Below are 16,118 nucleotides of genomic sequence, written 5' to 3' on the forward strand. Positions count from 1 at the left end.
TGACAAACAAAACTAACCAAATTTTCTGTTCATCCAAAATTGGTACACTATACCTGTAAAGATTCGTGTTTTTCTTGGAAAACATTTTCTCCTCACTACAATAAGAAATGATTAGGAGGAGCATTATAAAAACCTAATGGGTGGTTTTAATCATTACTAATATTATTCAGGCTTCGTCTCCTCACCATTACACTACCATTAATCCCATCACTTCAGTGCTTTCACTGGGCTTTTATAGTAGACCTACTTCCTCCCTGCTTCTGGAGAACTGGACCATCCTCTTTTTTAAAGATCGTTAAGATTGTTTAGTACAGTATCAGTTCATCAGAAAAATAAAAAATTAATTTATAATAGCATTCAAATGTTCTACAAATTCGTCGAAAGTCTTGAAATCCATAACTCTAATATATCTCCTTTGTAAGATCAATTATTGATCTGTAATGTAAAAAATAATTGTATACTTCTGATTGTATATTAGCTTAACTTAAAAAAAACTTGATATTTTACTTATTTTATAGATTTTTTCACTTCAAGAAGATAATGAAATTGGTGCTGACGGCAAGAAAAAAGGTCAGAAAAAAGCCAAAAAATCAAATAAATCTAAAGCTAATCAGAGAAAATCAAATAGTAAAAAGTCGAATACACCACAAACCGGTAATGATTTATCGGCGAAAATATTTGCTACAATGGAAAAACACAAGGAAGTTTTCTTTGTAATTAGGTTACATTCAGCGCAAAGTGCGGCAAGCTTAGCGGTACGTATTTTGTTTTTTCCATGGCAACCCAACTGTTATTGCTTCACATGTGTTTTGCTTCTCTAAATGTTGTTGATTATAATTACCTGTCAGTGAGAACAGATCTCATTATGATAGTTATTTTGTTTTTTATCTTTATTTATTTTGTTTTCTTTTATCGAAAAAATAAAACAGCCAATTCAAGATCCAGATCCATTTATCAATTGCGATTTGATGGATGGTAGAGACGCTTTCTTAACTATGGCTCGTGAAAGACATTATGAATTTTCATCATTGAGGCGTGCGAAATTTTCCTCTATGGCAATGTTATATGAATTACATAATCAAAGTCAAGATAGATTTGTATACACGTGTAATAATTGCAAAGGACACGTGGAAACTCGGTATCATTGTACTGTATGCGACGTAAGTTTTTTTTTTTTTCTTGACATCATTTGTTTCTTTTTTCAAAAAAAACATGAGTTCTATATGTTTGTTTTTTATTTTAAGGATTTTGATCTTTGTGTAACATGTTACGACAAAGATGGTCATCCGCATAAAATGGAAAAACTTGGACTTGATTTGGATGATGGATCATCACCAGCTGATCAGAAGCAGGCTAACCCACAAGTAATTATTTCTTATGTAATATTTTGAGTGTTTTTTTTTTTTTTTTTCATCTTCTTTAACATCTAATCTATTCCTTTTTTGTTGTTCATTTTAATAAAACAGGATGCAAGAAAATTATCTATTCAAAGGTGTATACATTCATTGGTACATGCCTGTCAATGCCGAGATGCAAATTGTAGGTTACCTAGCTGTCAGAAAATGAAGAGGGTTGTACAGCATACAAAAGTTTGCAAAAGAAAAGCGAACGGAAATTGCCCTATTTGCAAGCAGCTTATTGCATTATGTTGTTACCACGCGAAGTATTGTCCGGTAAGTTATCTAATTACTACAATTCAATTTCCTAAATAGCTTAGGGTTCACTTCAGTTTTCCGCATTTCACAAAATCCAACAGTACAGAACTCTTTAAACTTAGTATAAGGTATTCAAGAAGAAAAATCAGTTTTGCTTAAAGAGTTTTTTTTGGAAAATATTCGATACATTGGGATATTGAGGTTTTCCTGTGGTGTCGTATCATCGAACTGCGAAGCAAATATGATACTAAAATTCCGAATTTGCAGAATATCTGTTTGAGTTAGTAAAAGTTATGTTTTATGTATATTCGAAGTTATCATAGATCATAAGTAAGCAGTAATGAGGGAGCAAGTGCAGCCGTCCTTCGGCATTATAAGGCATCCTAAGTTTTATGGTGATATCGTGTTTACTAAACAAGTATATCATCGTATATATCACCACTTTGCATTAAGGATTTTTGTTATTTATCAAAAAAATAGAATAGTTTTTAGTTTAGTTTGCATAGTATTGGAAGATTTTGCAATAGTAATTTTCATTATGTAAATATATATTCAACAGGAGACGAAATGTCCAGTGCCTTTCTGCCTCAATATAAAGCACAAGATGAAACAACAACAGTTGCAACAACGCCTGCAACAGGCACAGTTATTACGGCGACGAATGGCGGTGATGAACACTCGTGGTGGCGGTGGAGGCGGCCTTAGCGGAGGTTCTGTCAGTCCGGTGGGCGTGGGTGCAGGTCCTCCTGGTCAGCTAATGGGTGCCGCTGGTCCTCAACCTCCACATCCGCCTATTGGACTCAAGCCTGGCAGTCAAACACCTCCAGCCAATGTGTTGCAGGTAGTTAAACAGGTAATTCATTTTCCTCATCATAACCTTCAGAATCTTTTTTACTTTCTCTTACTGATGGAAGTTAGCTATTAATTTACGAAACTGAGGTATCATCAGTGCTCCCCAAAATCAACAATATTAATAGTAAATTCTTGAGAGATTCATCCACAGTTTTTATCCAGCTTTCGCTGAAGATGACTTCGGAGGCTTAAGGTTGAAAGCTTGACGAAAACCAAAAAAATCTGAAATTGGCAATAATTTCAATTCCCATATAAAAACATTTGTTTTTTATTCTCTCCGTTATAAATTCATAGCCTGAAAGAAATGTTTTGTTTTTTTTAAATTCATGAGAGCTGAAGTAAGAGAAAGTTCTTAATAATGTAGCATAAAATTTATTTTGGATACATTTATTGATAGAAATACTGAAAACAGTGGCTTCATGGTCCACAGGTACAAGAAGAAGCTGCAAGGCAACAAGCTCCACAGGGTACCCTTGGTTATCCTGGTAAAGTAGCACCACCAGTTCAACAAGTTATGCCTCCGCCACAACGAAGCATACAAGTGGCTCCTCCACTGCTGTCAATGGATCAATGGCCCAGGTTGGTACTTTATTATTATTATTATTACTCAATAGCTTTTGGAAAACATTTTTAAAGTCTTTTTTAAGAATTCAGGTTTCGAATATATATATATATATATTTTCTTGTGTGTTGGTCACAATAGAGAGACCTAAGCAAATCACTAATTTAAACAAAACCTTTCTAGGAAAGAATGTAGAAATGAATCAGAGAGCCAAAAATAGTGAAGAATGCAATCAATGCCCGTCATCCTCTCCTGGAAATCCCATTCCGGAAAAAATATATAGTTACGATATTTCCTTATACGCCAAGTTGTGGGGGTTCATTTAGCTAATTAAAAAACAAAATAAAACTAGGAACAGTGTTCATAGTGGGGATATATATGCATATTATATGGTATAAAAAGCTGTACATAATCTTTTAATAAAATAGTTACTATTATTTTTTAAAAACAAAATGTGCATATTTTCTATTTAGTTTTAATAAATAAGTGTAGTACTTATAGTTTTTCTTTAATTTTAAAAAAAGATAATCATTTGAGTTCGAAAAGTGACACCACTTTCGGGAAAATTTTGTGGATTTTAAAATATTCTTCTCCACCCCTCAGTTAATTTCTTTTTATTTCCAACAGTATTGAATTAAAGATCAGTTTCCCTTCTGGAAGTAATTTTTGTTTGTTCGTAAAGTTGCTGTGAGAATTTGAAGAAAAGGCAAAAGATGGCTAAAATTTGGTGAGTAAGGTTCACCTTTAATCGCTTCTCCAGCAGCTACTTGTTCCTAAAAAGAATAACCACCGACAAATAATTTATTTTAAGAAATTGTAGAAGATAGTGACTACTTTTTTTTTTTTTTGCTTCTGAATGTTGTTTAATCACTAGATTCCTTTCTTTTCTTTTAAACCTTAGTTAAAAAGTCTTATCACTTCTGTTTGAAACATCTTACATTTGATTGTTACCGTTTTGACCCAGCCGCCATGATAAGCTTCTTCAGAACTCGTAAATTTTCCCATTTTTAGGGAAATTCGATTTTTGTTTAATAGAATTTATTAGCAGTATTAGAATTTATGTGTTTCCAGGCGTTAGCAGCAATAAATATTTGAGATGCTGCTCATCCTGGGAGAAAAACTTTACCACTATTTATTTCACAACTTCTCGAAATACGTAGAGCGTATACATACGCACACTGTCGCGCGCTGTATGGAGCCCCTCATCAACAAAGTCCTACAGCAAGTTTTGAATTTTATTTTCAAATTGTACAATATAGTTTTAGTTATATTGAGATTATTTTTATTCTGAATTAAATAATTTTTTCCATGAATCGACTTATTTAAGAAAAATAGCTTAGTAAATATAATAATAAAGCAAATTTAATTTTGCAATTTTGAACAAAAAACTGGCTCAATATCTGTGTTATTATTCATAAATCGTCATTATTTATTAAATAAGATATTAAATTTGAATGAAGTTACAGTGCGTAATATCAGTTGTTCGTAACTTATCGGTTCCCAAGAATAGTTAAACAAATCTCATTTGTGTAGGTACCAGTCTACCCAGATGCAAGCAGGCGGTGGAGGAGTAGTACGAGCGAGTGGACCAGGAGCAGGCATGTTGGGACCACCAGGAGGAGCTCAGGCGGGCACCGCAGGACCCCAGATGGGTGCCGCCAATCAACCCGTACTGCAACTGGGAGGTCAAGTGGCCACAGCACAGGCGGCCATGAGACAACCAGTTCCTCCTGGCCAACAGCCTCAGCAGGCCAATTCAACTGTACAGAAGCAAGCTTTGCAGCAATTACTGCAGACACTAAGATCACCTACGACGCCTGAACAACAGCAACAAATTTTGCAGATATTAAAAACCAATCCACAATTGATGGCAGCATTTATCAAACAAAGACAAGTTAGTATTTTTATTTTAATTAATTTTTATATTTATAGTATTAAAATTATTGGAATTATAATCTATGAGCTACCTTTTAGTTATTCATCAAGAATTCTTTCCTTTACATGCTTGGTTTTACTTGGAAAGGCTAGAGATGTTTAAAACAATCTTAAAAATCATTGTGAAGTGGAGTTTGTTCCAGATAGGTTTAGTAGGTTTGCTTAAAAATGATCTCTTTGTGGATGACATGGACCAGTTCAAAACAACTTGACTCTACTCGATGCGCTAATTTGTTTTAATAAATTTTTTTTCTTATTGATCCATTGTTATTCTTTTGGTTTACTAAATTTGTCTGCTCACTAAGAAAACTTGACTATACAAATTCATACGTGTTTTCTCAAAATCACTCCACCTTGCAATTCTCACATATTGCAACATTAATTCGAAACTGTTCCCTAGAAAAAAAGTAATGTAAAGCACTTCTAGCTTGTAGGTGTGGTCAGGCTTTCCTCTAAGTTTAGTATATATTAATTATAAACTATTTAATATATGTATATTAATTATATCTGGAAATATTTTAGGCCTTCCAACAACAACAGCAAGCCCAACAACAGCAGAGTGCACAAGCTGGGGCGGCTCAACAAGGTGCTGGTGGTCATCCTGTACAGGGAACACCTCAACAACAACAGCAGATGCAACAACATTTGTTACAGCAACAACAACAGCAAAACCGGTTGCAGCATATGCAGCAGATGATCAGTCAGCAGCAGCAAGTGGCCGCGGCAGCTGCAGGTCCTGGCCAGCCTCAACAACAAGCCAATCCTGCACAGCAGCAGAATTGGTATAAACATCAAATGCTGGCCATGCAACAACAAAGGCAACAACAGCAACAGTTTGCACCAGGTTAGTTTCTTTTAAAGTGATCATTATTATTTAATCGATAGAATTTTGAAAACAATTTACAGCAGTAGACGCTCCCAAAAGAAACAGAAAGATTAAGATATTCTTGAAAAACACGATTCCAATTTAAAGAAATGTGAGACCTTTAAAGTAATTGTGGCATAATATTTTTGTCTAATATCATTGATTTTATCTGTCACATGTTTTCTCTTATTTCTAACAAGATTTCGACTTCCATTCCTCGTCAGAGTTAAATTTGTAGTTTCATTATTATCAGGGATTAAATTGTCAGTTGGTTACACAGTTAGATTTCCATTGCAGCTTAATTACACGCACTATACTTGCCCAAAAATTACTCTCCGTGGCGCAACAGCCAAAGAACTCTAGTTCAGGACATTTATCTTGAAACAAACTTAGCTTAGTTCGTTCACTCCATATTTCTGGCTTAAAAACTAATTTTAATTAGTAAACTATAGCATTTACTCTAGCACCATGGCGCCAGTGCCGGTAGAAAGTCATCAGATTGCTTTATCTTTTCCACTGCTCACGAGCAAATTAATATTGGTAAAAATGTGTAATTAAAAAGAGCATTGATCCTTGTCAAAAATCAATCCTTTGAGGAATTAGACTGCGGGTCTGTTCCAAAGCCTTGAAATTTAGCCCGGAGGCCATGGGTGAGCCGCCAAGAGTCGTTCTATTTTATTGGTCATTTTGAAAACTATTCTACTTCTGAACCTGGTCACTACTGGCCACATTTCTTTATCTGGTTTGGCAAATAAATCCGTTTTTTGTTGGAAGTTTCAACAATAAAATGATATCTTCCCAATTTCGACTTTCTTCTGCCTAGAATGAAGGGGATTTGTCAGTTTCTTATAGAAAAACCTTAGTTACTCTCATCCCAGCCTTAGTTTGCCAATAAAGAGAATGCTTCGGTATAAGCCATTTTTAGTGTGCCCTTTCAGACAGTTTTGTGTGTATGAAATGCTGTAAAAGTGTCTTTACTAACCTAGCGGCCTCCTCAATGCTACCTTCTTTATTACCTGACTTCCAACTTAGTGGTTCATCAATGACACTAATTCTTTACGGCCTTGTTGACTAACTTCAACCTGTTGACAAAAAAGATGACTATTCTCTTGTCTACAGTGCCTTTATTATTTACAGCGATTATCTGTTCTTGACGCTATATAATTTTGACGTGCATCTTTCACAGCCTAGATTGGAGAGTTGCAAGAAATTTGCAATGCCATCATTAAAGTTAGTGTTTTGTACCTACGACGTAATTTGGAATAAGAATGGTTTTTGTAAATTTATACGTAAAGGGTGTATTGTATGTCTATTTGGAGTGTCAAAATGGTGTTGTTCAGTTGGTAGGTTGAGGGACGCCAATATTTCTGAAAATGGCTAGTAGGATTATTATAATTTCACGGGGTGAAATTCTGATGAAACTTTGAATTTTTGAAATTTGTGTTTGCATTTATAGCTGGTTACCAACAGTCGGGCGCACAACAGCAAAGGATGAGCGCCGTACGTGGTTATCAAACGTTTGGCGGCGAGGCAAGTCAATACGGTGTAAAACCGGCCGGCGCGGGCGTATCCTCACCGGCTGGACAAGGTGTAATGGGACCGCCGGTTACACAACAACCGCCTCATATGCGTTCACCGCCGCCAACTAGATCACCACAGCCGAATCCATCACCACGGCCGGTACAATCACCGCGAACGGCGGCCGCTGTTGCGGCTGCTGCAGCCGTTGCCGCGCAACAGCAACAACAACAACAGCAACAACAACAACAACAGCAGCAACAACAACAACAATCGGTGAACTCGCCGACGGACATAATGTTGCCACAGTTAGGCGGTCCAACTGGTATGCATCATCAATCGCCGGCCGGTCAAAGTGGTGCTGGTGGCCAACAGTTACAAGACCAAACGCCGGATCTTGTGCCGCAGGACCAATTATCCAAATTTGTTGATATGTAGTATATACAGTAAATATGGCTCCTCCATTTTTACCCTGCCCAACATTTTGTTTTTGTTTTTGTTTTTTTTTATAAAAACGTTAGCTAATCCCATATTCCATTGGGTAAATCTCTCCCAGAATCCTTCCGCCCCTTGTAACAGCTTTTTGCGCGCGAACTCCCTCGCCCCTAATCTTTTTTGTAGCTATTATTTTATTTGGGGGGTTGGGGGAAACAGTATCCCCTGTGTACTTAAATCATTGAAAGAACAAACCCTCGCCCGTCCCGACAGAAACTGAGAACAAGTTCTCTACCAACAAAAAGTTTAATACTCCGGTGCGTATACATACCTCGCGGACATCGACTTTTATTTATATTTATACATATTTATATATATAATATACATATATACATAATTTAAAAAAAAATAAATAAATATGTAAAATCTACCTGATTAGTTTAATTACAAAAAAAAAAAAAAAAAAAACAGTGCTGTGCTCACTCACTCTTCAAATTTTGTGGAAAAGAAAAACTAAGTGCAAAAAATGAAGAAGAAAAAAATGAATAATTAAAAAGAAAAGAAAGAGAAACCTATCCTGTGTTTGTGTATGGTGTGTGTGTGTGGAACAGTGTTGTATAATTTATATTTTAAGTAATTTAAATAATTTATATAAACAAAAGGACCTTTGTAATTATTAATTTTTTTTTAAATTAATTTTTGTTTTTTAATTGAAAAAATAATTAATTAATTTTTAATGAAGACTTGAAACATTTCATGTGGAATGTTACTTACAAAAGAAGTTTTATTTTTTATTTCATATTTTATATTTTATTATTTTTTTCTGTTTTCTTTTTTTTTTCGAAGACGAATATTTTGTATATGTTGTTGATAGGAATTATAAATATATATATAATAATTGTACATAATACAATTTTTAAATAAAGTGAATAAATAAAAAAATAAGGAAATACTATTATTAAAAACAAGGCTCCTTAACGCGTATAAAAAATTTGTAAAATGTTTGAAGGAAAACCGCGATGTAAAACTGGACTTTGATATCTATCCTATTTTTTATTTGTAACAATTAATTTTTTTAATTTAAAAAAAAAATATATATATATAATATAATCTAGCAAGTAAAATTATAAATAATTATAAACAAAAAAAAGGAAAAAATAAAAATAAATAAGTTCTTTGGAAAAAAAATAAAATACTTTAGAAAAGTCGGCAAGAAAAAAGTGTTTATTGTATATAATAATTCAATTTTTTTATTTAACTTTTTTTTTATTATAATTATTTCACTTTGTTATTTTTTTGTACATAATTTATGGTACATAATAGGATTAAAATTAATAAATTAAATCGAGAAAAAGATGAAGTAATCAGATAATTAAATCTTTTTATGTTAATAATTATAAAAGATAATAACTTTGAAAAAAAAAAACAAGTTTTTTCGTCTGTAAATATTATAAATAAAAATAAAAAAAATCTCCAAAAAAAAAAAAATTAAAAATAGAAAAACAAAAAAAGTATAAAAAAAGAAAAGTAAAATTAAAAAAAATAAGGTTGTATTTTTTTTTTTCTTTAATTTAATTTATTAAATGGAAAACGAAAACTTTTTCCAGAAAAAATACAATCTTAAAAGTATATGTATATTTTTTCAGGCTTCTTAATATTCAAAAAAAAGAAAAAGAAAAGTGTCCTCGGAAAACCAAAAAAAAATAATTTGAAAGAAAAGGTTTTGTTCTTTTTCGGATTTTGTTGTTATTTTTCATTATTTAAATCGTCAAAATTTATCAAAATCTAGTAATAAAATAATAGTATTGATTTAATTTTACTTGGGAACCTCTTTAGTGGCTCGCTTCTGTTATTTCTTTCACTGTGGTGCTCCCAACAAGAACCTGGAGGCCTCCTTTTTTGATGAGGGAGGGGGCCCATTCGCAGCTATCGCCGAGGGCGTTCATGTATCCTTGTCTTTTTACTTTCCTTTTTCGTCAATACAGATTCTCTCTTCATAGCTTACCCGGACTCTTAACTCTAATCGGTTCATGTAATCATCCAATATGTCATCTTTGAATAGAACTTTAGATACCCTAGATCGACAAAAGTAATACGGCCACTTTGAATTTCTATTCCAATTAACACTTGAAAGTGCAAGTATTTTATTCTTAATTTATATTTTTTCTAAAAGTAAGGTTTTACTTCACACACTTTTTGTAAGCTTTCTGCTGAAATTGTAATTTAAAATTACGCGATCTAAGTTGAGTTTTTGATCCCCAACCCCCCCTATATTTGTCTGATCAGTACAAAAACAGATTGGGATATTAGCATTTTCCAATAGTGGTAGTACCGTAAATTTCAATTTGAAGGATCTTAGTCGAAATAGGAATGCCCACTCGTGATTTATTCAGATGCGAAGTATCACTTCGGCTGCCTGGCATTTGTGCTCTCTCTGATCTGTGAATAAAGTGTTCATAATTCTTATAAAAAAAAAAAAAAAAAGAAGAAAATAAATGCTTATAACAGGGAACTTAAAAACTGCAGATACTATAAAAACTTTTCTTTAATATAAAATTGCGCAGAAAACTTCTACAAAAGTAATTGGGGAAGCTTATAAATTTATATTAATTTAAACATTTTAATTAGACGCCCCTATTAAAAACAAAAATTATTAAGGAGCCTTCTCGATCTCTTTCAAAAACAAAAAAATTTTTTATTTTCTTTCTTTTTTATCCTCTTTTTACATGTTTATTCATTATTTTCCTCTTTATTTTAAGGAATGTGAAACAAAAAAAAAAAAGGGAGAGGTCATTTTTATTTTGTTTTTGTTCACTATTGAAGTACGTCGGATTTAATAACAGTAATTTAAAAAAAAGTAAATAAAAGATTGAAAGTTGAAAAAAGAGTCGATGTTATTTTTTTATATACACATATAACATATATATATATTTATTGTATGTATAAATGTTTTTTTTATTTAAAAAAAAAATGAGAAGTCTTGTTTAACAAATTTATTTTTTTTTAAATGTACTTTAGTACTTTTATTTTATTTGTTTTAAATAATTACTTTGTTTCCGTGCAAAGAGAAGAAAGTAATTTAAAAAAATGACTTTTTTTGTGAAAGTGGTAAAAAAATTTTAAAATGGGCAGTGTTGATATTGGTTACTGAAATGTGAATTTTTTTTGTTTTTGTTTATATAAAAATTAACGTTAGTAATTGTGTGATATATTACGGGGGTCAATATTATAGGTTGGCTGACACCACTCCAAAAAAACTAAAAACTATCTAAACTAACGTAGTTATGGGAGATTATTAAGGTATATCGTTGCATTTTTAATTGTATTATAGATTCTTATTTAGTTTTCAAAACTTACAAAAAGTTCATACTCCCATCTTCCCCCACCCCCACATTTAGACAAAGCTGTTCACTATGCTCCTTCCCAGCTCTGACACGGTCCATTCGCCTCTGGAATAAAGTCGGATCTGATTTGATTAATTTTAAGAGTTCCAAATTTCTCGTTTCTGGTATATTTTCAAAGCAAAGTGCTGACAAAACGATGTTGTATCTTTTTCTACTAGCTACCTCGTCTTTAAAAACATCTTCCGGGGTTCTGGGACCAACGCAGCTCTTTTTTCCTTCTTTTGGCTGAACATCCATCCGCTCACTTGGCCAGTGGTAGCTCTATATCCGAAACTCTATCCGCATTCTTCGTTATCAGAGAAGCAATTTTATTTCTCAAATATTTTAATACCTTTGATCATAAAATATTACTTTCAAGGGAATTCTAATGGATTTATTACCATTAATGTAAGATCTTCAAGGGTTAAAATTAAGTGCTAAATTCTCAAAAAAAAGTAATTTTAACATTTCGATTCTAAAGATGCTATCTATCTTCAACATTTTTAAGAACAACATAACTGTAGTGTCATTCTAACATACTTAAAGAGTACGTTGCAAGTAGCACTTTTCATTTGTGTATGTATGAATTGGTAGTTAAACTGTACATACATTGCTGAAGATTGGGTTTAAGGACGAAACGATTGGATATTCATGCTGAGTAATGAAAATAATCATCTAAAATCTCAGAAATTAGAAGTTTCGAAAGACAAGAAATCATTCTAATTTCATTTTCGTAATTTAATATTCTTTTAGGGATTATTAGTGAATAGTTCAGAAGGGAATTGAAATTTGTGCATAAAGGGGTCGTCAGCCAACACGGTAACCTCCATGTACTCTAAATCAATTACTTAGAGGCGTAACGTTTGTACCGTAAGTAGCATATGTTGTTAAAATGAAAAGCCTTCCTCCATTGCTTACTTTATTTATTTTATTTTTTTTCTTTACTATTCACATCTACACATAATATTTTCAACTTCACACAAAACAAAAAACGTTATCTCTTTTTCTTTTTTTTTGTGCTGAAGAGGGAATAGTTACAGTCCCTCAAAAAATATTATGTGCAGTTTAAATACTGTAACCTCTATCATATCAGCCTATTTTACATGTAATAATAAAAAAACTATATATATATAAATATTACATTTAAAAAAAAAAAATCCCCTTCTTGAAAGTTTAGCTTATGTCGCTCCCTATTTTTTTAAAAAAAATTATAATTTCTCTACTTGTATCGTTCTTCCCTAAATTTTGATGATTTATATTTCAATTTATACATTTTTTATTTTTAGTTTGGTTTTTAAAAAATTTTAAAATGATTTTTACATCACCATTTAAAATTAATGCAAAAAAAAACTTGGAATTTGAAAAATTTAACAATCTAAAGAAAAAAAAAATAATTGATACAAACGTTTTTTTGGTAATCTTATCATTTTTTTTTATTTTAATAAATTTTATTTTTCTAGAGAACATTCCACATTTATTTTTAAAACCAAAATATTTTACGCTAGTTTCAACAATAACTTTTTAAAAAAAATTACCAAAAAATATAACAGTTATTATAAAAAAGCAAAAAATATATTTTTTTTTTAATCACAAATTGTAAATTTTTGTATAAAGTTTTAATATTAAAGAAAAATATATAAAGTATAGTTTAAAATATATTTATTGAACCCCCACCCACCAAAAATTGAAAAAATTCGTACATTTTTCAAGTTCCAATACAAAAAATAATTTAAAAAATAAAATTGAAACTTCGATAGAGGCTTGAATTTTTAAGGAAATTCAAACAAAAAAATTAGAATTCGTAGGACTTAAAAAGTTTTTTTTTAAAACAAAGTTTGCACTATTTAAACGAAAGAAAAATAAGCTTCCTCGAAACTTGAGAAAAAATGTATTAATTTAATTTGTTCAAAACTGATTTACAAATAAAAAAATTTAAAAAAGTAAATTAAAAAAATATATAAATAATAAAAAGGTTTTTGTTTTCGTTTATTCAAATTAATTTTGTGAAAAAGTCAATTAAAAAAAAAAAGTAATGATCTTGAAAGAACGAACTATCTCTCTAAATTGATTTAAAATAAATTAAAAAATGAAGCAGTAGTTTTATTTTCAAAAAGGGGGCAAATTTTGAAGATAATTTAATATTGTTGGACAAAAAATGGCTGCCATTTTTTGGTTTAATTTATTTTATTTTTTATAACTCTTGTGGGAGCTAATTTTTTAATCTTAGTGTAATTTGTTTAACAGAGGTTGCTAATTATCAAGTCTTTATTTTCCTGTGCAAAAACAAAAATTAAGATTTTTGTTTTAGTGTTGACAAAAGATGAAAGCTAAGTACAATCGAAAAGAGAGAATCATAATGAATTAGTGTTTCAAAAATACAAGTGCTCTTTTACTCAATAAACGAATATCAATGAGATGGCCCATTTGAACCAAATGGTATTGCTAAGTCCTCTTGCGCCAAATTTCAATTGCAGGGTTCAGTATGAACGAAGCCCTCAATGTTTTGGCTTGTTGCGTTCATAGTGTCTCTTTGAATAGTTTCAATGCCTAGGGAGGTATCTATATGGAAGTTTAGATAAAAAGTTGCACAGCCTTCTATTCTACATATTAGTGTGACCTTGCAGTAGGAGTAGCTACGTTTTGCTACTGTTATAGATAGAGTCAGCTTTTGGAATGTTCTATGGAAGCTGCATAACCCGACTTAAATTAGAAAACTTTTCTTTTTTTTTTATGAGGGGGATATAAAAGATTTGTGATTGTTGTCAGAGTTGGTACTCGTCTGTTAACGTGGTACATCATCGTACCCCTCATTTTTGGCAGAGATTTGTACTTGAGAAAGAAGCTTTGACTTTTTTTTTTTTTTTTTTTAGTGGATCTCTGGATATGTGGGATTTCGACAAACATTTCTGTATTTAACAGTTGCTTTTCTTTAAGCTCAGCACAGTCCCCTATTATCAGTAATAATTTGAGAGGGACCCTTGTATGCAGCAGTTGATTTCCAGACGTATGTCCCTTGCCCATAAATGGCAGGGAGTGTTTTTACTATTTTTTCACTACATTCGTGAATCAAAATCTTCAAATCAGATATCTGTCTTTTGCATACACTCTTTATTTTAGTTAATTCAAATTGGATGTACCGTAAAAAAATTATACCAGTCTTTTTTTTTTTCCTTTTTAATTTTTGGGGGCGGCCAGTTAGTCTACGTATTGAACAGAAAATAAGAAAAATAATATAAAGTTTAATTCGCTTCATTCTGTTGAAGTTGAATGTGAAATTTCTAAATTTTTTTTACCTAAAAATAAACTTTGAGAGTAATACAAAACAAAAAATTACCTAAATTTGTAACATTAAAATCTATTTAAATAAACAATATTTCAAACAAGTAAAGAGGTTCTGTTACGAAAGTTTATGGTTTTTACTAATTTGGTTTTGTTGAGGAAGATATTTTATTTTAAACTTAAAAATGTGTTCCTATTTTTTTTTCCAAATATCTTTTTTTTGTAAGGTTGAAAAACTTTTTTCTTTATTCTTTTTTTTAACATGTTTTTTAAATTTGTTTTGTGATATTGGTTTACAGTATTATTAAAATACCAAAAGAGATGATGAAAAAAATTTATATATTTAAAAAAAAAACTTTAAATGAAAAAATGTCACGAAGTGGTGATGTTATAAGAAACGAAAAAAGTAAAATAAAATCGGTGGACGTAAGCTCAATTTGTAAATAAGTATTGTACAGTTCATTGCTAAAAATAATAATAAATTAAAAAAAATCTGAAGCAATCTTTTTAAATACTTAAGATGATTTTGTACATAATAATAGAATTATTAATTTAAATAGAAATATTTATTTGAAGTTTACATAGATCATACAAAAAAAAAGTACTTTGTTTTTTTAAATTTTTATTTTAAAGAGGCAAACTTCATAAATCGATTAATTAAAAAGAACAAAAATTGAAGTTTTTTTGTGTCTTGTTGTATAAAGGTAAGACTTAGATTTCATAATGCATACAAAATTGTAAAAATGTTTAAAAATATATATATATGATTGGAAGATTTTTGAAGAAAAATTTTATAATGGTAAGGTTGCTCATCTGAAATTTTTTCCACCCCCCCCTTAAAATTTCATTCCTTAATAAAAGGAACAAAAGATTAAAAAGGTAAAGAAAAATATAGGCTTACATATTTTATCATTTTTTTTTTTTTCTATTCTCATTTTGTTCGGTCGTAATATCTATAAATATATTGGAGGCAACAGTTTATTACAATTACTAAATTATCAAGATGAACTTTTATTAAAAAATATGTTTAAAACAAGGCATAAAATATTATTTTTTTGTGAATATAGAATGGAAAAAACATTAGGACATGATGAAGGCAGTGGCATAAAAAAGCTGTCTTCAGCCAGTTCGCTTCTACGAACTACCGAAGCACGAGTGAGTATTTAGCATTCAAATATGGCAAGTATATAAGTATATGTCTGTATATAAGTATGACAAGGAGTTTTTTAAACATCATAAAAGGTAAGTTAATAATTTAATTATAGTGCAATATTAAATTGAAATATATTATTACGTTAGTTTTTACTGAAAAAGTAAAAGATGGCAATTAAGTCCAATACCTTGAAAACCTCACTTTTATAGACCATTTCTGACTACTTTTGCGAAATACAAAAGTATCTTCAGATTCAAATTATTAAAATTTGATCTAATTTTATTACGTTTGTATCATTTTGTTTAGACAGTTATCATCATAGCATATTAGCCCGCAAAGTTTTCAAAGTGATTATAAACAAATCAGCCACTAGTTTAGGCAAATAACATTTTAATGCTTGTTTGTTAATATTAAAATAGCAATGTACGAGTATAGAGTACTCTCTCTACCCGTACTTATAAATGATTCTAATTTGATTATT

General features: G+C 30.8%; 1 protein-coding gene across 18 annotated transcripts in view; it reads left to right on the forward strand.

Moving 5' to 3' along the window:
- The window catches only part of nej (CREB binding protein nejire), a 42,995-nt gene that overhangs the window by 26,123 nt on the left and 754 nt on the right, over positions 1-16,118 (forward strand). For 10 of the 18 annotated variants that reach the window (XM_074141388.1, XM_074141391.1, XM_074141398.1 and 7 more), the window contains 9 exons: positions 519-755; positions 930-1,160; positions 1,245-1,364; positions 1,467-1,673; positions 2,215-2,508; positions 2,920-3,086; positions 4,603-4,963; positions 5,527-5,848; positions 7,326-8,239. In XM_074141388.1, the coding sequence (XP_073997489.1) occupies positions 519-755; positions 930-1,160; positions 1,245-1,364; positions 1,467-1,673; positions 2,215-2,508; positions 2,920-3,086; positions 4,603-4,963; positions 5,527-5,848; positions 7,326-7,825 (2,439 nt within the window). In that variant the 3' untranslated portion in view covers positions 7,826-8,239. Of the gene's footprint in view, positions 1-518; positions 756-929; positions 1,161-1,244; positions 1,365-1,466; positions 1,674-2,214; positions 2,509-2,919; positions 3,087-3,252; positions 3,523-4,602; positions 4,964-5,526; positions 5,849-7,325; positions 8,240-15,551; positions 15,640-16,118 lie in introns of those variants that run through there. The other 8 variants (XM_074141390.1, XM_074141392.1, XM_074141403.1 and 5 more) reach the window with 3 other exon arrangements.

Source organism: Rhodnius prolixus, unplaced genomic scaffold (genome assembly GCF_049639745.1).
Source record: "Rhodnius prolixus isolate KJV_2025 unplaced genomic scaffold, Rpr scaffold_6, whole genome shotgun sequence".
Lineage (NCBI taxonomy): Eukaryota > Metazoa > Arthropoda > Insecta > Hemiptera > Reduviidae > Rhodnius > Rhodnius prolixus.